The 24,840-nt window shown below is 52.7% G+C and overlaps 1 protein-coding gene across 1 annotated transcript; it reads right to left on the bottom strand.

The window, feature by feature from the left end:
* Positions 1-65: 65 nt before the first annotated feature.
* On the bottom strand, positions 66-20,412 carry Smtnl2 (smoothelin like 2). The gene is made up of 8 exons (XM_087910349.1): positions 19,941-20,412; positions 12,553-12,640; positions 11,669-11,908; positions 11,442-11,517; positions 10,375-10,554; positions 9,344-9,461; positions 8,908-9,059; positions 66-918 (listed from the first exon to the last, which is right to left on the bottom strand). The coding sequence occupies exons 1-8, from the start codon at positions 20,328-20,330 to the stop codon at positions 792-794; spliced, it is 1,371 nt and encodes a 456-aa protein (XP_087766475.1). The 5' UTR covers positions 20,331-20,412; the 3' UTR covers positions 66-791.
* Between the last annotated feature and the right edge of the window lie 4,428 nt (positions 20,413-24,840).

The following is a 24,840-nucleotide window of genomic DNA, read 5'->3' as shown; positions in this document are numbered from 1 at the left end:
TCTATGCAGTCTCTTATTGCCCAGGCCTCCTCCCCATCTCCCAAACAGAAACGACAAACCCAAGCGAAGTTTGACACATCTTTTATGTACAAACAGGCTAGTGGTACAGATGAAATCCATTTTATAAATACCTAGAGTGATTGGGAACTCTCAGCTCGAAGGATCCTAGCCTTCCTCCCTGGTACTGCCCAGGTAACTTTCTCTTAACTGAACACTTGTGGGTTCCCCTGGGATGCCAGAAGCCCCTCTGGACCTAGGTAGGAACCCTGCCACCTCCCCACCGCGGAGAGGTGATGTACCGGTCATCTGCCACCCAGGATGTGGGTGCGATTGAATTGTTTCTTCCCAAAAACTTGAGTGGCCCAGAGGGAGGGAAAAAAGGATCCCAAAACAGTATGAGGAAGTAAAAAACTCCGGGTATTATGATTTTAAAAAAGAAGAAGAAGAAGAAGAAAATAAGAAGAAGAAAACTCGATAATCAGTAGAACCCTGTCAAGCCAATGTATCAAATTCAGAGGGAAACATTAGCGCTCCCTGCAGGAAGGTCATTGCTTAGCACCAATTTCTCTGACTCTAGAGTTTTTCCTTTGAGCCCTTGGCTGTGAGAGGTTGTGGGGCTCAGCTGAGCCTCATCAATACTTTTAATCAGGAACTGAGTGTGAGGGGCGAGTGGTCACACGCCATAGAACAAATCGCAGCTCACACCACAGAGACCCCTGGAGGTTACGCTGCCCTGGGGACCGTGAGTGACTCCACGGCTGTTTCTTCCTGGCCTCTCCAGGCTGCCAGCTTCACTCAAAGCGACGCAGATGGTTGTAGAGGGACTGCACATAGGTGAAGACACACATCGGGTCCGGCTTGCGGCCCATCACCATCATATCCTCCACTTCGATGAGGCGCTCACAGTTGGCCAGGTTCCTGAAACACAGAAGCCCCATCAGGGCACGGTCCCAGAGAGCAACCAGCCCCCACGCTGGGCTACTGTCACTGTCCCCAAACAGAATCTGCCAGGAGCCTGCGGTGTTCAAGTGCACACCAAAGAAAATAGAAGTGCTCCAGAGAGCCTCGGGAGCTACTGAGCTCTTGCCTCATTCCCAGACTCCCACTGCCACAAACCACCAATGTAGGTCATACGGAAGTAAAGCTATTACACACACACCATATGGCAAGTCAGCAAGAATGGGAAAGCAACTGTAAAATTAAAGAGAAATGATATATTCACCCATAGGCTTCCTCAAACAGTATGCATTTATGTATTTAGTTAGTTAGTTAGTTAGTTAGTTTTGGTTTTTTGGGATGGGAGCTAGCCCAGCCTAGCCCTAAACTCATGATCCTCCTATCTCAACCTCCTAAATGATGCGATTATGATCATGTGCCTTCATGCCCAGCTCTGAAGTAGTCTTTTAAACTTAAAAAAAAAAAAATGACCCAGGGGATGGGAGAGATGGCTCAGGGGTTAAGAACACTTGCTCTTCCAGAGGACCTGAGCTCAGTTCCCAGCGCCCACATCAAATGGCTCAAAACCTTCTGTAACTCCAGGGTATCTGACTTCTTCTGGTCTCCGGGGCACCTGCACTCATGGGCACATAACCACATGCAGACATATAAACAAACACATCTATACATAATTTTTAAAATTAAAAAAAAAAAAAAAACCTGATCCAGTCAGACATTGTGGCCCACAACTTTAATCCTAACACTTGGAAGGCTGACACAAATGGATCTCTAAGTATGAGGTCAGCCTGGTCGACATAGTGAGTTCTAGGCCATCCAGAGTTACACAATGAGACTCTACCTTAAAAACAAAGCAAAACAAATATGACTCATGGGGCTGGAGAGGTAGCTCTTTTGGTGCTTGTATTGCAAACACAAGGACCTGATGAAATTCCCAAAACCCATGTGTTTTTTTGTTTTTGTTTTTTTTAAAAAAAAAACAACAAAACAGGCATGGTGGCGCATACTTGTAATCCCAGCACAGGGGGGAGGGGCGAAGGGAGAGGCAGTTAGAGGACAAACAAATCCCTGGGGCTCACTGGCCAGCCAGCCTGCTTGATGAGCTCCAGGCACCTGAGGAATGACACCTAAGTTGTCCTTTGGCCTACACACGTGCGTGCACACACGCACACACATGAGTCACAGTAAGGAAGGTGATTTTTAACCAGGATTCAGCAAACACATAATGCTGTTGACCCTCTGTAACCACAGACTCTGCATTCAAGGATTCAACATACTTTATATCAAAAACACTGAAGACCTAATGCCCTTCAGTCATCTTTGGGCAACTTGCATACATATGAGCATGCACACACAGACACAAACATATGCATAAATAAAAATAAAATAAATCTTAAATACATATCTTAAAGAAAAAAAGTATATCAGTACCAAAAATGTAAAACCATTAGACTAGCTCCTAGGGAGATGGCTCCGTGGGTAGCAGTCTATTCTATGAGAGCATGAAGCCCTGAGTTCAAATCCCCAGCACCCACATAAAAAGTTGAGAAAGGATGTCCATGTCTTTAACCCCAGCACTGCAGCAGCAAAGCCAGGTAGATCCCAGGAGTTCATTGGCTAACCAGCCTAGCTGAAACAGTGAGCTGCCAGTTCAATGAGAGACCCCATCTCGAGTCACTAAGGAGAAAAACACCATCATCTACCTCTGGCATCAGCATGCACACACATGGGCACACACAATCATACATTCATGTGTATCCCCCCCCCAACAGAGCAGATAATGGGAAAAAGTGACCTGGTTATGAACTATAAACTGCTAGCTCAGATGCCAGTGCCGACAGTCCTTCTACCCGTCAATGTCCATTTCCTGGGCAGTCAGGATCCACCTCTGCTCACCCAACTCCCAGCAGGCTGATTGGAAGGCTTATGTACCTTGCTCCCCAGAGCCCAGCCAGATGGGAGACCCTAGCAGGCAAATCAGGGATTCTCAGACCCATCCCAGAGCTTGCAGCCGGCTCAACACAATTCGTGCAACACTTTTACAGGCTGGCTCCCTGAGTTGCGTGCCACCCAGACAAAGACTGTAACATTAGCACCGCTGAGCTCTGCTCTAGAGAGCTGGCCAGAGACCAAATGTCAAGGCGAAATGGAGACATCTGTTCCGGATCCCATCCCCGCCTCTCGCCTCCCCCTGGGGCTGCAGAGTGTGACCTGTACAGGAACCCAGAGGTTACATGGAGGTGACAAGTGAGTTTGGCACCCTTTCTCCCCAAAACAGACAAAGGCTGGGCTTGGTGTCAGAGATGGAGGCATGCAAGGGTGCTCCGTGGCCAAGAATTAAAACTTCTTGAGTTCTTCAGAGGCTGGGGACCTGAGTTCATCTTCCAATGCTGTTACTTATCATCTGGTACCCCACCCCAACATTGCCAGGGGAACCCCAGCTTCCCACATACTCTCTCTCTAAAGTCTGCTACTCAGAAACCCCCAGGTAAATTCAAACCATCCCACATGGGTCTATAGGATCATCCCTGTCAGTGGTAGCTTCGATGGTCACTTTGACGGTCTCTCATTGTAAGTGACGACAGCCCTAGAAGGACCTCCACTTTGGAAGAGAACTCACACATCACCTTATCCCCATGAAGGCTCTCCTTCCACGTGATCCCCCTCCCCCAGGTCCAGGACTATTCTGACCCTTCTGCAGGAGGCTGTGGTCACCAGGAACTTGTCCCTAAGGCACAAATGCTCCTTCACTTCCTTGTATATTTTATCTCTTATTTCCACAAGATTGTCCTCGGCTCAGTTTCCCCCACCACAAGAAAGCCCTTCACTCACATGTTGGAACAGCACTTTTGCACATGTGTCTTTCCCTAATCTGAAATTTGTTTCCTTAATTGTCCCTCCCAGGGCATGGAGGAAACTCTGAGTGTCTTCTGACGCCTCTCCGGCCCACTTCATGGTTATTCAGAGTTGCTGGCTTGTTCCAGATTTTCCTGACCTGTGAAAAAGACATCAAACAAACCCCTCCTTCTTCTAGAGGCTTCGAACACGCTCCAGACAACACCCCCATGCCCTGCCCAGGGAGCAAGTCTTCCAAATAAGGGTAGACACAAATATGGAAGGGAAGGCCTCACCCTGGTGTCACCCTCTACTGCCCTGATGGCAAGTCAAGGACAAGATGCTGGTCTTCCCTGCAGGCAAACAGAGAACCAGTCACCACCCCATCCCACTGCTGTTTCTAAGTTGAGCAGATGCGGGTGGATGCAGTTTCTAAGGAAGAGATTCTCAGCATGTAACATGTAGCCACCAACCCTCAGCACTTTCTCTTCTAGCCCACCTCTGCCCTTCACTCACTGCCCTCTCTGAGGAACTCCAAATCCTCCAGCTTTCAGGTCCAACTCCTTGTCTTTAATGCCACCTCCCTTTCGCTCCATCTTGCCCCTGCTGATAGAACATGCTCCTTCAGAGACCCTGTGGTACCAGCTACAATGGCAATACTCCTGCAACTGCCAAATAGGAAAGCACAGGACACTTGCCTGAGTGTGTGGTAGCCCGCCAGCTATCTCTCAGGAGACAGAATACAAGACAGTGACAGTTACTGCTGACTTCTTTATCAAAAGATAGAAGTCTCAGAGTCATAAAGGCCCCAATTGACCTTTACATTTTATTTTTCTAAAGGTGCTTTTGTTAAAATGGTCCATGCTTGTTTTAAATAATCCAAACTACATGGAGAAGTTCACAGAGCTCAGGTGAGTTCAAACGTCACCCCACAGCCTGAAGCAAGGATGACACTGGCTTACTAATATGCACCTTGCAGGGTTTCTTTTACTCTTTATTGCATCTTCAGCTACCCCAGGTCATGAAGGAGGGGCTAGGGGTAATTTTTGAGACTGTCCTAAATGCAGACCTGAGGTGGGACTGCTGCCTCTTGTCTTGTTTTAGACGGAGACACATGGGCACTACAAATAGCGCTCAAGCCCCTTCTGCTGGGTGTAACCGGAGAGCAGGCGCATTCCACGCAGGGCAAGTGGGAAGCCCTGGGCTGGGAGTGCTGCGGCTTCCTGTGCTATGGGCAGGGGTGGGAAGGAAAGGTGCAGAAGGGTCAGCCACCCGCCCTGCTTTGCCCCTTCCATAAAAGGAGCTGGTCTGCCCCTGTTCCAGGCCCTGAACACCTGTCAGGCAAGGGATGCTGTTGCTGTCAGCAAGGAATCACTCACACAGATTAGAATTCAAGGAACCGCTGGGCCCAGAAACTATGGAGGGGAGGGGTGGGCAGCATTTCGTGCCCTAAAGATACTTGCTCATGGGTTCTGGAAGCACCTCCTTTCCTAGATGAATAGTCTGAGAACATGAATAAGTCTTTTCTCTTTTTTTTTGGGGGGGGGGGGCATTGAGACAGGGCCTAGCTGTCCTGGAACTTGCTCTGTAGATCAGGCTGGCCTTGAACTCACAGAGATCCACCTACCTCTGCCTCCTGATGGCATCCACCACTACATTCAGCCCAGTCTTTTCTCTTCTAAAGGTCATGCCTTGGTTGGACACCAGGCTCCTCCCAGCTCGGGCTGCCTGCTCCCGAAACTGTCTTTTTGAGCCATCCTCTGCATTAGTGGCTCTGGATGACTTTCAAGGGTACTATGTATTCACTCAGATGTTGCTGGCTAACCTAAGATGCTGATGTTGGCTCTAATAATCTCAGGCAGGTTTCCCATGCAGCTTTTCCAGTCAGCTACTGTCCAAGGAACTAGGGATCCAAGCAGCTGCCTTCCCAGGAGGCCCTGGGGAGCAAGCCCACCTCCACAGACTCTCTCCCTTATACCTGAGAGATAATCTCACAGATGACTCATAAGAGGAGGTCCCTTCCCAGGCTTTGAGTAAGCTCCCCACACAGACCTGCCTCTGATGGCCCTCCCCACTCTTTGCAGTCAGAAAAAAAAACAAAAAACAAAATTCATCTCAGAGGTCCCATCACACCCTGATCCCCTCCCCAACTGGGAGCAGACTCAGGCCACAGGGAGGCAGGGCCAAGGTCCTATCCTGTTGTTTGCTTGGGGAGAGAAGGGAGCCAAAGCCTGGCCCAGCCACCACCCTCCCCCCAGGTTGAGAATAGAAGAAACATCTGTGTGGAGTCTGGAGACTGTGCTCACAAACCTCCTGCTGGGAAAACAAGTCCTGGAGGCACTCTGCCCCAACTGCCCAGGGAAGCTGTGTTCCTTAGAACCTGGGGCACAGGGGCACCACCATATTGCTTAAGACTGTCCCTCTCCCTACCACGAGCCAGCTGGATCCTTGGATACAGGTGACCAAGGGTGGCCTGGGCATGCTGGCATTGCTTAGCCTTCTAGGCTTCGAGAATTCTGTAAGTCAAGCCTGACCTCTCTGACTTTGGATTACCCTATGAGGAACCCTGATCCCACACATTCTCGTCTGATTTTTGACAGCCGCCATTCCTGAGTTTCAAGCAGCTGGGCCTCTTCCTATGAACCACCCCTCCCAACATCATGCCGCGACACTTGGCTTGAGTCCACCATCGTCTGGATCCAGTTGCATAACACACTCGCCCAAGCTGTTTCTGCTATTAGGATGACAGCTAATCCCAAGCAGCCAAGAAAGGGAAGGCTTTCAAAGTATACAAGGCGTTCCTCTGACCCCAAAGGGACCTAGAATCCAAATCAACACAACAGGCATAGGCCCCTATCCCCAAGCCTCAGGTTGAGGAGCTCCAAGCCAGAGCTCCCATTCTGCCCCTCTAATGAGCATTTCTACCGTAGAGAGGAGGCTGTGGCTCCAGGCAAGCCTCCAATACCAGCATGGGTCATTAGGCCCTTTGTCTCCATCCCCTCCTTCCCTGTCCAGGCTCAGGTCCTAGTTTAGAGGACCAGGACTAGGAGCTTGGGCTGAAAACAGAATGAGGAAAGCAAGGAAAACCTGAGCTGGAGCCTCCCTCAAGCCCATCACTTGAGGACAAATGAAGATGGGGAACCCGAGGGCTCACCAGGACAAACGTGGCCCCTCAGAGGCCGCAACATGAGGCACAAAGGCATAATGAACAGTAACTCTGGAGCTACCCTTCTCTCCACTCTTCAGAAAGCAACCGGGAGCCCTGAGTATTCCTGTCCGTTCTTCTCAGGAGCCTGCAATGATGCCCTGGGGCACAGACAGGAGTTGCAATGAGGTCAGAGGATTTCTCTGGGCAGGCCCCTCACAGCAAGGTCATAGTGAACTGGATGCATCCTCACGTCCACAGCTTAGATGGTCTCAGGCGGCCTCAACACCAGCAACAGCAGGCCCAGGGTTTAGAGCACTCTCCCCCCAATTAACCCCCTAGAGTACTACACAGAAGGCAGTATATCAGGGTTTGAATATGGTTGGTGTTCGCCCAAACTCACCCCCAAACTATTCTGAGGCATAGCCCTTAACGCAATGGTGTTGAGAGAGAATGTGGCTTTGGAGAGGGTACTGCCCCACCACACCTGCCCCCACCCCGCCGTCTCCTATTCCTGCCCCCACCCTCGGAGTCTTTAGAATAAGCACACCCCACAACTGTTCTCTGTTGTTAGCTTGACTGGATTTAGAGTCCCCATAGCAGCACACCTCTGGGTGTGTCTGCGAGAGTGTTTGCACAGAAGTATAACCAAGAAGGGAAAACCCATCCTGACGGTGGGTGGCTCAGCCTTACGGGCTGGGGGTCCCCAGACCAAGTAAAACGCAGCAAACGCATGGAGCACCAGAACCCATCTCTCTCTTTCTCCCCCCCACCCCACTGCTTACTGCCTGTGGACACGTGACCAGCTGCCTCATACCCCTGTTGCCCTGCCTCCCTCAAACTGCGAACCAATACATAAATAAATAGGTTTTGAAAAAAGAAAAAATTCCTTTAAAACCGTCTTTCCTTGGATGCCTTTATCAGATATTTTGTCACTGTAATAAAAAAAGTAACTAATACACACCCTGCCCACCTGGAATACACGCCCTACTCAGCTGGAATACACGCCTGTGTCCCACAGGGTCCTGACAACTCTCATGAGCTAAGGGTTGCTCTTAGCCAAAAACCAGATCCCAAACGGGTTTTCCAAGCACATCCTGATTCCAGAATTGCACTGCCTTCCCCCGGGTCCTCTCCTATGAGTGGGACATACAAGACAAGTGTCATGGTTTGAATATGGCTTGCCCCCACCCAAACACATGTTGAGGCCTGATCCCTGCTGTGATGGTGTTGAAAGGTAGTGGGGCTCTTCAGAGTTGTTAAATCGTCAGGAATCCACCCTTATGCAGGGATTAATGTGGTTCTCATAAGTGGGTTAGTTATCTCACGAAGAGGTTGTTACAAAGTGCCATGTGCCCTTTGTCCCCTCCTCTCTGGCACAGGTGTCACCTGGCCTTTGGCTTTCCATCAGGAGCAGAAGCAGCATGACCTTCACAGAAGCCAAGCAGACCCCAGCACCATGATCGTGAATGTCCAGCCTACAGCCAGGCACCAAAATAACCCTCACCTAGCTTCTAATGTGCTGTTACAACAACCAAAAAACAAGAGGTAATTTCCCAGTCCATGCTGACAGAATTTAGGGAAACATAACCTACTTCTAAAATATACCAGGCAATCCCAGTTCCCTGCTGAGGACCTTCCTAACACCAGCCTGAGAAGATGTACACAGTGCCCCGGCCCCACTGCCCCTCAAGCTCTCTCTGTGGCTGGTTTTCCACACTGTACAGCAGAGGTTAAACACCCAGCAAGGAGCCGGGAACAGCAGAAACAGCTCCATCGCCGAGTAATGTGTGAGCCTGGGCACATCCTTCACCAGCCTGTCTTCCCATTCATGTACGAGACAGGCTGGATGGCCTCAAGGTCCCTCATCAGTTCACTGTAAAGTGCTGTCCTGTGTGTCCCGACCTTACTCAGGGCAGTTGTGCTCAGGGTCTGGGCTGGGACCAACAGCCAGTGGGACCGGTCATACTTACTCAGCCATGGTGAAAGCCAGTTCAAAGTTCTTCTGCCGTTGGGTGGGGCTCAGCGCATTATAGTCAAAGGCATCGGGGAAGAATGAGTGCACCAGGGCACAGAAGGCCATCCCATCGCTCCAGCTGGAGGAAAAGTTCTGCAGGTCCACATGCTGCAAGCAGAGAGAGTGGAGGTCAGCAGGGACCCCACTCCTGACAAGCCCATTCAACTCTGAGCAGATTCTCCAGCCTCAGATCACTGAGCAACGAACGGTTGCCGCTGCACTTCACCCTTGAAGGTGCGCTACACCCGTCTGTTCAGGCAGAATTCCTAAGCATGTGTTGCAAGCGGCTTGGGTACCGCTCAGAAGGCATGAGTTCTCCGGCTCTCATCCCTCCCCAGCCTGCCGGCAAGTCAAGAGCCGGCGAGATGCCCGGCTTGCCTTGGCCCACTCACCTGGTAGCCCACAGTCTTGCTACGGCACCACTCTAGCAGGATCTGCTTGATGCTGCTGGCACTGGCCACACCGAAACTCTGTGACCGCTTTAGTTTGGCCCTGGTCTCACCTTTGCCCCTGTGGAGAGAGGGCAAGCCTGCTGTGGGAGCCAACGGAGAGGACATTCCTATACCTTCTGGTCAGTACTCAACGCACATGCTACAGCTGTGTCCACAGCACAGTGCCACACATCAGCCATGCGGCCTCCTGGCTGCCCCCAGCTTTCTAGGACCCCTGAATAGCCCCACATGAAGCAGGGATCCCTGGGTAATCCTGAGACATTTGAATGACATGGACCTACCACCCTCTTCCTGAACACCCTTTCCATCCCTTCCATCCTGCCTTCCTTCTAGGCTTCCGTAGTACCCAAAGGCAGGATGCTGGGACAGCGGGAGCTTCCTGGATCGAATTCTTTACTAGAGCTGAACATCACAGACGCACGAGCAGCGACCTGCACTCAGCGGGCATCAATACTGACAAGAGCAGTGAATAAACGTGCAAAGGGGGTGTGGTCTAAGGACCTCATCTCTAATAAGGAGCGACTGGCGAGGGCCTGCGTCCCACGGTGTCATTTCCTCAGTCCTTAAGCAAAGCCAGCCCTGCAGCTAGGCCTCCCCCTGTCAGACTCCCAGGTCATGCCCAGAAAAAGAAATTTAAAAAAAAAAAAAATTCAAGGGCAAGGATGGCCTAGGAACACAGAGGGACCAGAAGACGGGGCTGTCTGCAAATGGAGGGGAGCATCTCTCACTAGCCTGGCCTGGTCCCAAGCCCACAGCCCTCTTCTCCCTACAAAAGGAACTCCTCAACCTCAGTCACTTCTATAAAATAGTCCTGACCTTGAGTTCTGCCTGAGAAACCTGATCTTGGGAACACCCCACCAGGAAATAGCCAGAGTCCAGCAAGTCTCGCTACGCCATGCCTGTGTGACCACGGCTGTGGTTGGGCCTACTCTAAAAGTCCACCAAGCTAGTTTGGGAGTGAGTATCCATACTTGCTTGCTGTATCCTGCTCCCACTTCTCAAACAACGCCTTCCGAGCCTGTGCCCCTGAGGTTCGTGGCAGTGTCTGCGACCTCACCAATTCCCTGCGACGCTCTCCCTGGCGAGGGGCCTGAGTCGTCGCTGGAGGCTGCGAAGATGGGGGTGACTGTGGTGGGGTCACCAGTGGAGGGCTGCGGAGAGAATCATGAAGTCAGGAACACAGAACGGGCCCTCACTAGGCCCTCCCCTGGGCCCCAGGTGGAACGCATATACTGAGTGTCCGTCAGACAGTGAGGCAGACAGCCTATACCTATGACAGACCCCTAGACCTCAGAGAGGCAGTAGGGGGAGCAGGTCCTAACTGGTTTTGCAGGTTTTCTGAACTGAGCTGCAATTGGTGGCATACCTGGCCAGCAGGCCCAACTAGGGAGGTAGAGTGGGCCCCTCTCAAGGCACAAGAGCTACCCCTTGGTGTCAATGCCTGGGGAGGGCAAGGGGTATACCCAGAGTCAGAGCCAGGCCCCCTCCTCCACATTTAGATAGGACCCTCTTTGTTCTCACCCTGGAATAATCTGCCAGGAAGTCTCAATTCTCCATTTATTATTTTTTTTAAAAAAAATCTATCTTGCTTGCTACCCCAGCCCCCATTCTCACGTCCAGTGAGCCAACTGAAGTTAGGCTTACCCCACAAGGGAAGACCCTGCTCTTCCTATGGCAGGAAGTACCTCATTCAGAGCCCCCAGCCAGAATGGAGAACAGAAAGTCAAATGGCATCCTGCCCACCTTCCAGAGAATATGAGACCCTGCCCCCCCACACGCACGCACGCACACACACACGCACACTGGCATGCACGTGCACCTGCAACTTTTTAATGAATTTGCTTTGCAGACCAGAGAAGCTGACCGATCTGCAACTGAGCCTATGCCTACTAACCTTGGTCACCTCCCTTCCAGCTGCAACCCCACCTGCCAGCCCACTGCTCTAGTTCTGCAAAGTGAGCCCAGATAGTCAGTCCAGAGAGAGCCCCGCAGCTCAGTCGTAAGCAGAGCAGAACAGCCGGGGTAGCCACACACTCACCTGTCCTTGTGATTGCCTGCTGTCACTGTTCCATACCCAGAGCCAGACAAGGACCGCATGAAAGAGGAATTTTTCTCTATAGGGCCAAAGAAAGACAGAAACAGGGAATGTCGTGGCAGAGGTGGGCTGGAGTCTGACCTGAGTATCCTGCCAACCCCCACCCGGGTACTGTCCTCTCTCACCCACCCTGCGGTGGGATTGGTCCCCATACCACTCTCCCTTCATACCAGTGGGACTAGGAGTCCAGGGGCTGATGGCCTCGCTAGGGCTGGGGCTGAAGGCGCCCTGAATGGCAGCAGATGTGGGTGACAGAGCTGAAGCTGAGGTCTCCCCAGAGAATTTCTCAGAGACTCGGGTGACAGCTGTGACCGGCTGGTGGGGCAGCCGTAAGGAGAGGCTTACAGGACGTGGCCTAGGGGGCTCCGGGGCTGAGGCGCTTTGGACCTCTGAGGATCCATTGGCTGAACCTGTAACATGTGACCAACCAGGATAAATCAGCTATGGTGGCCACAGGAGCCTCAGATTCCCCCACTTTCAGGCCAGGAGGGTTTTTGGCTCCCTGAGTCTTCCTCCCAGCTCCTTCAGGAAGCCTCCGACTCCTCCAGCCTCACACACCTTCATGTAAATCTTACTGCGCCACTCAGACCTGATTCTCCTCAACTTCCCCAGATGCCAGCTCAGTAAATCTAATTGCCTGTCAGTCCACCCACTTCTAGGAATGGATGACTTCTCAGCCTCTGCTTGCTTTCTTCCAGAAATAGGGAAGCTCGCTCCCTTGAACTCCCGTTTCTCTGTATATTTTATTTATTTTGTGCAGTTTTGTTTTTTGAGATAGGATCTCACTATGTAGCCCTGTCTGTCCAGGAACTCATTCTGTAGACCAGGCTGGCTTCAAACTCACAGAGATCCACCTGCCTCTGCCTTCTGAGTGCTGGGATTAGAGGTGTGTGCCACTGTGCCTAGCTCTCTTTATTTTAAAAGTTTCCCTTGCAGTCTCTCTGCCGGGCGGGGTTCAGTCTCAAGCACCTGCCCCTATAAGCAAGAGATGACGGGCACAGACGCCTGAACCGCAAACCTAGCCAGTCACCTCCCTTCTGCCCTAGGGTCCTACCTGCACCCAGCTGGTGTCCATTCTCCATGATGCACGAGTTCGAAGTTCGTCTCATCTCGAGATCACCGGCTTCATCCTGTTCCACGCTCTGTGGAGGCACCAGCACCACTACCCATCAGTGGGAGCCAGCTGCCCATCCCAAAGCCCCATCAACTGCCCACCCTAAAGGTACTTCCCAAAACCACTTCTGGCTCTGGTGGTGAAAACCTCCTTCATCTGGGAAAGCAAGGATCCCCCCAGAAGGTACAATGGTAAGCGATGGTTCAGAGAAAAAAGATGAATCCATCCATCTAGTTCCAGAAACTCCCACAACCTGAGAGGTTCATCTCAGAGCCCAAGACGGCTAAGAATAAAGGCTGCAAGTTCAGAAGCAGTGTGTTAGGCATGCGTGCGTGCGCGTGCACACACACACACACACACACACACACACGCACGCACACACGCATACACACACACACACACACACACGTGCGCACACACAAACCCCAAATGATTAGTGGGAGGCACAGGCCTCTGTCCCCCACAGCTAGGACTATCCACATGGAAGAAGAAGATAAGGTAAGGTGCAAGGTCTTTTGGGACCAAAGACGGACAAGAAACCAAATAAGGCTCCCCGCGGCTTTTCTGCCAGGCACAGAAACATACGAGTTCCTCCAGACACACACAGTGTGTGCAGATCTGGTTGGCTCTCCACACCCTCCAGCCTCCCAGAGCTACAGCAAGACTAGGACACAGAAACAAACACCAAGAGAAGGGTGTCAGAGGAAATCCTGGGATCTTGGCATAGCCCATCTTCTCTGGGTCTTAGATCAAGAGCAGGCGCAGATTATGCAAGTGGCATTTGGAATTTGGGCATCTAACAAACATCAGTCCCATTTTACAGATGTTACTACACTCGTGGTTCAGAGAAGGGTACCCACTGCCTATGGAAGCTATTGGGGTGGTGAGCAGCCAGAAAGTGTAGCCAGAGGAGAATGCCTCCACCTCTTTCCAGCAAAGGTGTGATAGGCTGAGCATGTCTATGGACCTGAGGTTAGGGCAATCAGCCTAGCAAGGGGGACAGAAGCTGTCCCTAACCTGGAGTTCTGCTACAATCCCATACTGGGTATCTTGAGTGGTTAGCTAGCTGTGCCTCTCCAATCCTTCCAGGCTAGTCCTCTGATCCACAAGCTTCCCAGACAAGTTTGTCCATGACTTCAGAGGAATCAGGTCCTCCTCTAGCCAGTGTTGGAGGTGCCCACCTATCCAAGTGGGAAACTGGGCAAGCAGGTACACAGATGGTACTGAGTCAGTTTGGGATACCTAAGGCAGTCTGCCTCCCAGGGACAAAGAGGGTTCTCTGAGGCAATGTACCCAAAGCAAGTCCTCGGGGATTAATGACAGAAGCTATTCCCAGGAGAATGATTGGTGGCACAAAAGCAGAGAGGCATAGAGGCCCCAGTGTTGGGATCCCGCATGATTCTGAAGCTCAAGCTACTTGTCTGGGGTCTTTGGACTTAAACAAGGTGCCCGCGGTGTGATTTAGGAACATACTTCAGAAGCCAGCAAAGGTGGCATTAAAGAAGACAGAGAGCATGTCGATCCCACAGTCCCTGAAGGGGAACTGGGGGCAAAGGTGTGAGAAAGCCAAGGGCAACGCTTTGGTGAAAAGGGAACCTGGCTGGCAGAGTAAGCAGATGTGAAGGGAGGCAGGGCACCAAACCTCTCCCGAGCTCAGACTCAGGGCTTGAGTGATGATAAGGTCTGCTGAGAAATACTGGAGAGGAGTGGGCAAGGATTTGGATTCTGGGCAAGATGGCATAAGGGGCACCTGAGACCAAGTGTAAAACAAAGGAAGGAAGGATGATCAGGAAGCAGTGATGGCCTCCACCAACTCCTGGGAGCCTTGCAGATAAGCATCTGCATGTCAGGGAGCAGAGAAGGCTGTCTGTCAGGAGAAGAGAGAGCGCAGCCAGGGGGTGGGAAGAAACCCAGTAGGAGGCTGAGAGAGCCAGGGAAGGAAGCAGTTCCAAAGGGAGCCTGAGGTCAAGAAAAGGAAAGTCAAGAGAGAAGGTGCCCATTGTGTTTAGCCAAGGAGAGGTTACTGGTGATGGCAGAAACTGAATCAGAGGTACGGAGGGCAGGGAGAAGATAGGTTGGGGAGAAGCTGAGGGATGGATCCACGACCCCCTGCTGTATATACTCCCCCAACTGGCAAGTCCTGATCACCTGAGAAGTTAGGGAAGGGGACCCCAGCTTTCCCAGGGTAGGGAGGCGAGGCCACACTGACAGGCTAACAGACTCTGGTAAAGTGAGGTAACCATCTGTAGGGTGGAGTCCTGGGGAGGCAACAGAGGACGGAACCCAGTGCCCCGGGTTTTAGACAGGAGGAGACCCCTCAATTTCTGATCTAAAAAGGGAGAGGCAAGCCCACCCTCAGGATCACAGGATAGGATAGCTGGTGTCTCTTGCACTCCAGAACTTGTGGGGAGGGGCACCCCTAGAAGCCTGGTGCTAAGTCAGCAGTGGGAAGAGAACCAGCCATTCCAGCTGGAAGCCCAGCCTCCAGTCATTGAGGCCAAGCAAGCAGCAGCTCTGGGGTCTCTGTATCCCCCCCCCCCGCCCACCGACCCACCCCTACCCACCCCACTCTTGTCCAACAGGTTCCGCAGGTCTAGACAGGGGCCTCAAAGGACAGACTGGTGGTGAAATCATTTTCCCAGGAATGCAAGTATCTACAACCCCCCCCAAAAAAAACTACCTGTCCCTGTACACTGCAGGTCCCCATCCCCCACAGTACCCCAGAGGACTGGACAGAAGTAATTTTTCCATCTCAGTATTGGCCAGAGTCTTGCTAAAGAGGAGGGTGGGGTATAGGGCTGAGCCAGGACTCCCAGGTTCCCCTGCTTCTGACTCCCCTTGTCCCAAACTGCAACCATGTCTGGCCTGAGAAAGGGCTCTGCTATGCTTCAGGCTAAGGGGCTATTTAATACAACCTCTAACCCATCACCACACAGGGAACCCAGCCTGGTGTAGTAGAAAGAGGCTCTCAATCTCACACGCAGAGGCTGAAGGTAGTGATCAAATTAACATTTGAGGTCAGGGGTCTCTTCCTGCCAACCAGGGCTCTGTCCACAAAGCACCCTGGCCTGGCAGAGGGTAACTCGTGACAAGTGTTATATCCCAGGGGATAAGCCGCACTGGAGGCATCTCAGCCAGATGGCAGGAAGAAAACGGCCCAAAGCCAGTGATGAACACCCAGTGGGACTTTCACAGATGGCAGAGCCCCGAAAAGAAAGGACTGAGCCCAGCTGGGCTGAAGAAAGCTCTTCTCCCAAGCCCATGGCCACCCTGAGGCTGCTAATCTGTTCCCCAGGTAGCCACTGCCTTTCTCTGAGGCAGCCTGGCTCAGGCATAGCTGCAGGAACCCTCTGTGCTTACACCAGAGCAGAAATCCCAGTAGAGCCCCAGGGCTGGGGATGGGGCTTGTTGCGCTGGCCTCCTACTCCCACAGTCTCAGCTCCGTTTTAGGGAAGGGGAGGTGCCCGGTGAGGGAGCCCAGGCCTGGGAATTCTGCGGGGGAGGTGGGGAATGAGATAAATGTGGCTTCAGGGGCCGAGAGATGGGACCCTCTTGTTGAAAAGTTGTTGACATTTCTTTTCAGAGGGGAAGAAATAGCATTGCAAGAGGGAGCCACAAGGACACAGGAACTCACATGTGGGCTCAGCACAACCCATATAGGGCAGAACCCCTCTCTAGGATGGATAAAACTACTGCCCCAGCCCATCTCCACTCACGCCACAGCTTTTGAGGACTCCATCCAAAGTCTCCCCAAAGCATTAAGCCCCCTTATCACACCAGCTCTGGGAAAGGCAGGCAGATAAGGGGAGTCTGCTTTCTCTCACCATGGGGCCTCTGACACCCGGCTCTTGGCAGTTATTACCGAAGGACTGTATTGCTTTGACCATGGGGACCCAGAGGCTCCAGCTTAGCTGAGGATGACATCTCCAGGGAACAATTCACTGCCAGCCTCCTGGGCTTACGTCTGACCTCAGGTTGCAGCAATCCACCTCAGCCTTCTTGGGTCCCTCCTCTCAGATGGACAACAGCAGTGGCTCTTCAGACAGTTTTGTTAACCAGATCAGCTAGCCAGTTCACTGCACTGGGCCAATAGGCTAGGCCAATTCCCCTTGGTTTGTTATTTTACTTTTAATTGTATGTACAGGGCAGAGCGGCTGCTAGTGCCTGCAGAGGACAGAGGCATTGGATCCCCCTGGAGCTCGAGTTACAGGCAATTGTGAGCTGCCTGGAGTGGGTGCTGGAAATGGAAGTCAGGTCCTTTGCATGAATAGCATGTACTCTTTTTTGTTTGTTTGTTTTTCTGAGACAGGGCTTCTCTGTGTAACATTTCTGGCAATCCTGGATCTCACTCTGTATTCGAGGCTGGCCTCGAATTCACAGAGATCCATCTGCCTCTGCCTCCTGAGTGCTGGGATTAAAGGCATGCATCGCCACCGCCCACCCGGCTCATACCTTGGTTTAAACACAGGGAAACTGAGGCCGAGCTGAGAGCAAATGTCTCGAAGTCTCTCCTGTCGGCTCTAAGCAGAGTGCTTGTCTCTCAAACTTCCGGCAGAATCCCCCCTTGTTGTTTTACCAGACTGCCCTGTCCTCTCCCTCCTCCTCCAAGGCTTCCTTGATCATCTTACCGTCTTAGTCACATGCCGGCCGCTAAGGCTATGTGTTCAAAAGTGGATGAACTGATCAACCCCTTCAGCATATTTCCACACTGAGTACAACCTGCCTCTCGTTCCATTGCTTCCTCAAGAGGAATATCTGCCTCCACAAGGTCCGGCCACAAACCAAGAGGGGCAGCCACCAAACCAAGAGGGGCAGCCACCAAACCAAGAGGGGCAGACACCACCGGCATTACTGGATGAGACCCTCACACCAAGGCCCCTGCCACAGACATGGAAGATAAGAAACTACACAGCCCTTCTTCAAGGCACCCATTGGGGACTGTGTTCATCATCCTTGTTCATAACCAATCTGTACTCTCCACCACTAACTAACTAGCTCAGAGCCTATGTGGGTGCTCCTATAAGGGTGGACTGTCATAGTCCACCTGGGGGTCAGACAAAGGGAAGTAGCCTCTGGCCCAAAGGGCTGATGACCAATGTCTGTGCAGCCTCTAGGGCCATCCTCCACTCAGGATGCTCAGTTATCCTTGCTGCTCGCTGTCCCAGGGTCTTTCTCGGGTTCTCAAACTATTCTCCAGCTCCTGGGCCTTTATCCTCAATCCCAACAGGTTGGAGCATCCTTACAGAACCCAGCCTCTTCCGAAGTCTCCCCAGCACAAGTTTCTGCCTCTGTTTCATGCCCAAAGAGCACCTGCCTGCTGACTCCTACTCTGGAACTCCCGTCCCAGACAGCTCGTCCACACAGCACAGCCTCGACTCAAGACTCATCCTTTCTGCTTGGACCATTGCAGTTGTCCATGGGGGCTTATTTCCTAGAACTGAGACGTTCTCTCTTAGAAGGAAGGGGAAGGTTCATAAAATTTGGGAAACTCTCTGAACGTAGAAGGCTTGGAAACTAAGAGAGTTAAAAGACGCACCAGGTCCTTCCCTGAGGTTATATGAACAGTAAACAACTGAAGAGGAGAGAAGAGTCTCTGGTGGAGCTGCAGCCCCGTGGATGAAGCTTTCATGAGTCATCACCATGCTAGCATGGGCTTTTGATGTTACAGCTGCCTTTGAGTCACTCATGCTCCATGCTCCTGTAAATAACCCCAATAAACTAATTGGTCCGCAAGCCAGTCTTGGGTGCTCTCTTTGGAGACAAGAGATGTTCACGCCTCCTGGGGAAAAGTCACAGACTCATCTCCGTTCACCTTCCAGCCCTCCATCCGTCCCTGAGGGAGGGTGCTAGGTCCAGGAGGACCCTGTTCCTCCCCACCCAGCTCCCTCGCTGCCCGACCTGATGGATAAAGGCAAATTCCCATTTTAAAAAGCCATAGCTGGAGAAACACACATGAGCGTTCTTGCACACGCACTCACACGGGACTCGGGTTATTTTTCTTAGAACTTGAACAGCTGCCTCTGCAAGTTACAAATGAGTGTTAACACTTCGGAAGCAAATGACGACGCAGTGTAGCAGGCACATGTGAACTCAGAGTGGCAGTTTTACTCTAGGGACATGTGACTCATCCCACTCCGAGGACAGATTTCTAGACACCTGGTCTGAAACACTGGGACACCAGCGCTGTCCCCACGCAGCCTATCTCCTCTGCCTAACACCAAGGGCTTTCAGGACTCAGGCCTCCCTTACACACCTGAAGGCTCCACGCTCTGGCTTGTGAGCACTTCTGGCCGCTCTGAGGCAACATGCACAGAGCCCATTTGCAGCAGGAGAACAACACCAGAGCCTCCTCAATACACACTGCAAAAGGACCAGAGTCTGGGCCAGGGCAGCTCTGCTCACACTATTGCCACTGCTCAGTCTGGGGCCATCTCCACCCAGGCTGAGACCTCCAAGGGCAAGGACTTATCTGGTCCCCCCCCCTCAAAACCCACAGCAGATCTGAGGACTGATGAGAATGCACTGAGGCAGGGGACAGGCACAGGGTACCGAGACCCAGGCCCTAGAAATCCACCCCCAGAGCACATACCGGGTCAAGATGGAAAATCCCACCTAAGGGTCACTGTACACACTATGGAAACATTCTAATCAGGCCCTGCCCACTCCAGGAGGCCGTGCCCAAAGTAGTAAGACTGGTTCACACCGGCCTCTGCCCAGTCACTGACCCCAGAAATCTAGACACAGCTAAAGGCCAGTTCCCCCCTTCTCTGCTCCCAGTAAAGGATCTGCCCCCTGCAATGTGAGTTTTCCAAGCACAGTTGCTGAGCAGCCTGGATCAGACTGCACCCTGCATACCCACATACACCGGCAACTCAATTGGGGTTAATCTACAACCTGAGCGGTCAGGCCTCAGTGAAGCAGCAACACCGGACGCGTGAATAGAGCCGATGTAGGGGGCAGGTAAGGGGTGCTGACCATTCCAACTAGCAGGTGAGGGCCCAGGCGACTATGAACCATCAAGGTCCGAACCTTGGCGTCCAAACTCTTAAAGTCATGGGACCGAGGAGTGAGGGCAGATTTCAAGGCAACCACCTGGCTCCAAAGAAGGGGGCGGTGCATGACAGGTGCAGAGGGCCGACTAAAACAATGTTTCTCCTGTTCGTTCCAGCTCCGGGGAGCTGTGTAACCCCATGTTACCAAGTCCCAGCGGCAGGTGGAGGCATAGCTCTAAGACCAGAGGACGCTGGCGAGCGCACGCACTCCATCCCACTCCCCCCAGGCACGCTCCCATACGCTCACACCCGGCGCCCTGAGCCCAGGGAGATCACCTGGCTGCGACCGGACAGCGAGAAGGTGGCGTGGCTGGAGAAGCGTGCGGTGCCCAGGCGGGGCGCTCGGTCTGTAACTGCGGCCGCAGGAGGGGGACTGGGCGTGCCGGGTGCAGGGGACACACCAGTCGCCAAGCCCAGAGCCTCCACCTGGCGCGTCAAGCGTTCGAGCTGCGCCTGCAGCCGCTGGTTGTCCCGCTGCAGCTCGGCCACGGTGCGAGCCAAGGGGCCGGCCAGGCGCAGCGCCTCGGCCACACGCCGCTCCACGCCGCGCTGCAGCCCCTGCATGTCCTCGTGCAGCGCACGCACCGCACCCTCCAGTGCCGCCTCGTAGCGGCCCAGCGCCTCGCGCACCGTGTGCGCCTCCTCGGCGTCCGGGGTCGACTCCATGGCCGAGAGGCGCGTACTGATCCGACCGCGGGCAGAACGTAGGGGAAGACGAGCGATCAGCAGCTCCTTACGGCGACTGGCGGGCCGTGGCTGGCTGCTCCTGAGGGGCGGCCAGAGGGGCGGGAGCAGGGCGGGGCAGACCCCGAGAGCCCCGGGACTGGGCGCCGCGTGGGGAGGCGGGGCCGAGGGGGCGGGAAAGCCCTCTCCCGGACACCCCGCCCCTAGGGACTTGCCCGGCTGGTGAGAGATGGCTGGCCCTGGAGGCACCCGTGGCGAGGTCACTATCTCTTTTGCAGGGGTGCAGATCCACGGAGGAGTAAGGATTTCCATACATACTCCCTTGACCCGAGAGGAGTAGTGTGCGACCCGGGGAAAGAGCTGAGACCCAAAGGAAGAAGGCCCTCAAATGGACGTTGCTTTAAGAACCACAACCAAGAGAGCTAAACTTTCCCTCTAGGTTCTCATCAGCAGGACATGGATTCTGTTTTGGTTGGTACTTTTCCCCCTGTTCAAGGAACCGCAGCAACTGCACACGCACACATACACACACATTCCTGGTATAACCGCTCGGACTCACCTTTGTATGCATCTCCAATGGCCTACCCGCTACCATTCAGTTTGCAAATACCTGTGAGAGGTTATTTTGTTTTTTGTTTTTTAAATAGCATTTTATTTTAACTTATTTTATGTGCATTGATGTGAAGGTGTCAGATCCCCTGGAACTGGAGTTACAGACAGTTGTGAACTGCCATGTGGGTCCTGGGAATTGAACCAGGGTCCTCTGGAAGAGTAACCAATGCTCTTAACAGCTAAGCCATCTCTCCAGCCCCAGGTTTTTTGGTGTGTGTGTGTGTGTGTGTTTTAATATTTATTTTATTTTATGTGTATGAGTATTTTTGCCTGTTTGCATTTGTGCCTGGTGCCCACAGAAAGCACAAGAAGGTGTTGGGATCCTCTAGAACCTGAGTTTCCAATGGTTGACAACCACCATGTGTGTCTTGGAAGCCGAGCTCTGGTGTTCTTAACAACTAGTGTTCTTAACTCCTGCTGAGCCATCACTTCAGCCCCTCACCTGTGAGACTTTCGCCTGCAATTTTTTGCACCAATTCTGAGATCTCGGAGAGAGGGAGGTAGATGGTGAAGTACCCTCCCGTCCTTCCAGGACTTGTGTGTGTGTGTGTGTGTGTGTGTGTGTGTGTGTGTGTGTGTGTGTGTGCGCGCGCGCATGCGTGTGCTCCTCAGTAGCCAGTAAGATCCAGGGTAACAAAGGCCCCCTGTTAAAGAATCCAGGAGAGGTTGAGAATAAACAGGGAGACTTTTTGGGCCAAATTTCCAAAATCTTTCTATGAGGAGATCAAAACCTAATCTGTGCCTCACCAGCACCACGGAAGCCACAGAAGTCAGTCAGGGACCTCTACCCACGTGCCAAACTTCAACCTTTTTTCTCCAACACTCTTCTTATCCCTGATTCCAGAGAGGCCCATTCCTACAAACCCCAAACACTACCAAAGGAAGGAAGACTGGAGGCAACTGTTGCTTAGGATAACAGTGTGATAGATGCTGTAAACATTTAAAATAAAAATGAGAACATCTCATTCTTTGTGCAAAAAGGCTTCCCTAATTAGCTTTCTCTGGGCCTGGGCTGGGGAAGGAGGCCCAAAGCCTGGACAGGCTTAGTGAGCCGGTCCACAGGAAGAAACTGGAAGGCTTGTTCCCGTAATCATGTTCTGCTTCCAAGGGCATTTGGGAGCCTCCAGACCCTCCTGAACCGGGCCTCCTCCTCCCACTTAGGAGCTGGGTCAGCCTACCAGATGCTAAGGGCTGGTCCCCTCCCCCAAGCAGGGACAGGAAGGAACACTGGGTTACCTAATCCAAGGAGCTTTCCAGCAATTATTTCATGGGAAAGTCAAGTGCCAAAAGGCGAGCATGTTGCATGTCTGTGTGTGTGTTCCAGGCAGCCGTCTGGACAGGGTGAGCCAAACCGCTCCTTGCATTCTTTCTCTGGGTGGAATCTTTGATAGAGACCTGGAGAGGGGCCACTACAACAACTTATGCCCCAGATAGAGCTACCCACCCTACAGGTCTGATCCCTGGAGTCAGAGAAGTTCAACCTTTCCTTTGCAGAACCCAGGCAGGGAAGCAAGTCTTAGAAGGACCAGGACAGGTTAATCCCTGACCTCCTGGGCATGCCTGGGGTAGAAAATGATCAGGGGTCTAGCCTTCTCTCCAGTCTCCCAGGAGAAAGTGAATGACTCTCTGCGGTGGAAACCCCATGAAGAGTAGGTCAAAGATGCAGAGACCTACCAAGGATGCAGGCATACACTCCAACCTCAGCTAAGTTATCTGGCCCCTCCGAGACATTGTGAGTTAGTTGGGTAGAAGGGCAGAGCAGGACTTCTCCTGGGGCCAGAAGTCGGGACTCTGTCAAAGGCAGAAATTAGGGCTCCCTGTATGTTAGAGGATACAGGGCTCAAACCATCGCTCCCACCCCCCAGACTCTTGATCTTCAGCAGTTAAACTATCATCAATAGTCAGTAATTAGAGATAAACCTGGGATGTTAGTGGGGTGAAGAAGAGATGGGGAAGGGGGAGGAGGAGACAGAGGGCCAACAGCACCCTGGAGCCTGGCTCCAACACGGATGGGGGAAGCAAAGTTTGGCTCCCAGCCATAGGCTCAGCTCAACCCCTCCTTGGAAGCCCCTATCTTACCCTCCCCTGGACAGCTCCTGGCCTGTACCAGGCTGTGCGGGAGGTGAGGGCAGACCTATCTGACTGAACTCCTCCGCATTCACCGGCCCTGATGTCAGAGGAGTGGAGGCCGACCTCCCAGGGAGTGCTCCGGCACCTGCCCTCCAGCTCCCCTCACTGACCCCACAGTCTGCTATTTCCTCCCTCAGCTCGGGTTCTAGGCTGCATCGGAGTTCCTCCTGTCAGTCGCCTGGCAAAATCAAATCCTTGCCAGGCCCAAACCACAAAGTTAGAGAAGTTAGAGTCATGAACCTGATATGGGAAACTGGGGCCAGGAGATGGGCAGGAGCTGGCTTAAGGCCATTCGGCAAGATATGCAAAGACACAGTAGAACTAAGGAGGGCCCCAGCCTAATTGGAGAACTTTGCCCTCACCTCTCAGGGCATAGTCAGACTCAGTGCGTTCTAAGCATCCTTTCTCTCCTCTCTAGTTGGCTAAAAGCGCAAATCCCCCACAGTTGCTCCTGTTATGTTTCCCAGACTCTGCCCACCTGGTGGCACGCCTCCACCCCTAGGTTCTGTATGAATGGGTGCACGTGTATGTACCTGGGGCATCCGGTCACACTGCATAGAAATAGGTCTTCCAACATTTCCTCTGCCTCCACCTGGTGTGGCAACTACCGTAAGTGAATGCTTTAAAAGCATTGGGAGCCAGGCAGTGGTGGCGCACGCCTTTAATCCCAGCACTTGGGAGGCAGAGGCAGGCGGATCTCAGTGAGTTCAAGGTCAACCTGGTCCACCAAGAAAGTGCCAGGATAGCCAGGACTGTTACACATAAAAACATTGTCTGGGGGGGAAGGAAAAAAGAAAGAAAGAAAGCATTGGATGATGGTATGTCTGGGAAGAGGGGACCGAGGAGGACTGTTGGATGGGTGACAGTGGGGGTGATAAGAAAGAACAGAAAGCAAGGGCAGCTTCCAAATTCTGGCTTTGGTGAAATAGGTCACTAAAATGAGTCCCAGCGAAAGTGCATTCCAGGGAATTGAGGAGGCCTGTGAACCAATCTCCAAGGTCACACTCAGCCTTAGCACAGGGTCAGAGGCACGTCTCCCTGGAGCTCTCCCAAGCCCCACTGCTAGGGAAGACTCTGGAGGACTGTGGGCCAGGCTAGACCTGCTATGTCCCACATAACAGCTAACAGTCTAGAGAGCAGGCTCCACACCTGGGAGGTACACGCAGCCAGCCAGGTCCTGCTTCTCACAGCCTGCAGCTGTATATGGACGAAGCGTGAAAGGAGCTAACTCCAAGGCTAAGTCCATCACTCCTGGCAAATATACAGCCCCCACTCCTCATGAATCCCCAGATCCATCCTCTGCCCCTGGAACCTGGTCCTTGTTATGTGATCCATACTGATGCGGAGGTGGGAATCACATTTATCTTTTCCTGCCAGGCTGCTGGGTTCAGGAGCCAAGTGGAAGGAGATAAGGAGGGAGGTGAGCTGTGGTGGAACCCAAGTAGCGGAGGCCTCCTCCTGGGAAAAGTCTTGGAGTCTCCGGGTTTTATCACCCTCAGGGAGAACCCAGGCAGCAGCCAGGAGAGAGACACATGAATCTCTGCTCTTTCCGCTCAGCTCTCCCTACCTAACACAGAGCCTTGAAAAATGAGTCCAGAGCCCATAGAACTCTCTACCTGGGCAACTGAGAAGAGACCCCCGCATCCTAGCAAACCCTAGCTCCTTCACCAAACCTACTAAAGCTTCACTCATCCCTCCCAAGGAACACTCTGCTGTACAGTAATGGACACTTTTTAATATTTATTTTGAT

The sequence above is a fragment of the Myodes glareolus genome, chromosome 9 (genome assembly GCF_982192425.1).
Source record: "Myodes glareolus chromosome 9, mMyoGla1.1, whole genome shotgun sequence".
NCBI classification, from domain to species: Eukaryota; Metazoa; Chordata; class Mammalia; order Rodentia; family Cricetidae; genus Myodes; species Myodes glareolus.
This window is presented reverse-complemented; position numbering and strand designations above follow the sequence as displayed.

Excerpts from the sequence above, each read along its gene's own strand:
- Smtnl2 (XM_087910349.1), bottom strand. The coding sequence starts at position 20,330 with ATGGAGTCGACCCCGGACGCCGAGGAGGCGCACACGGTGCGCGAGGCG. Across the intron at positions 11,909-12,552 it reads TGGACACCAGCTGGGTGCAG|GTTCAGCCAATGGATCCTCA; the intron begins GTAGGACCCTAG and ends CACATGTTACAG. Across the intron at positions 9,060-9,343 it reads GCAAGACTGTGGGCTACCAG|CATGTGGACCTGCAGAACTT; the intron begins GTGAGTGGGCCA and ends CTCTGCTTGCAG.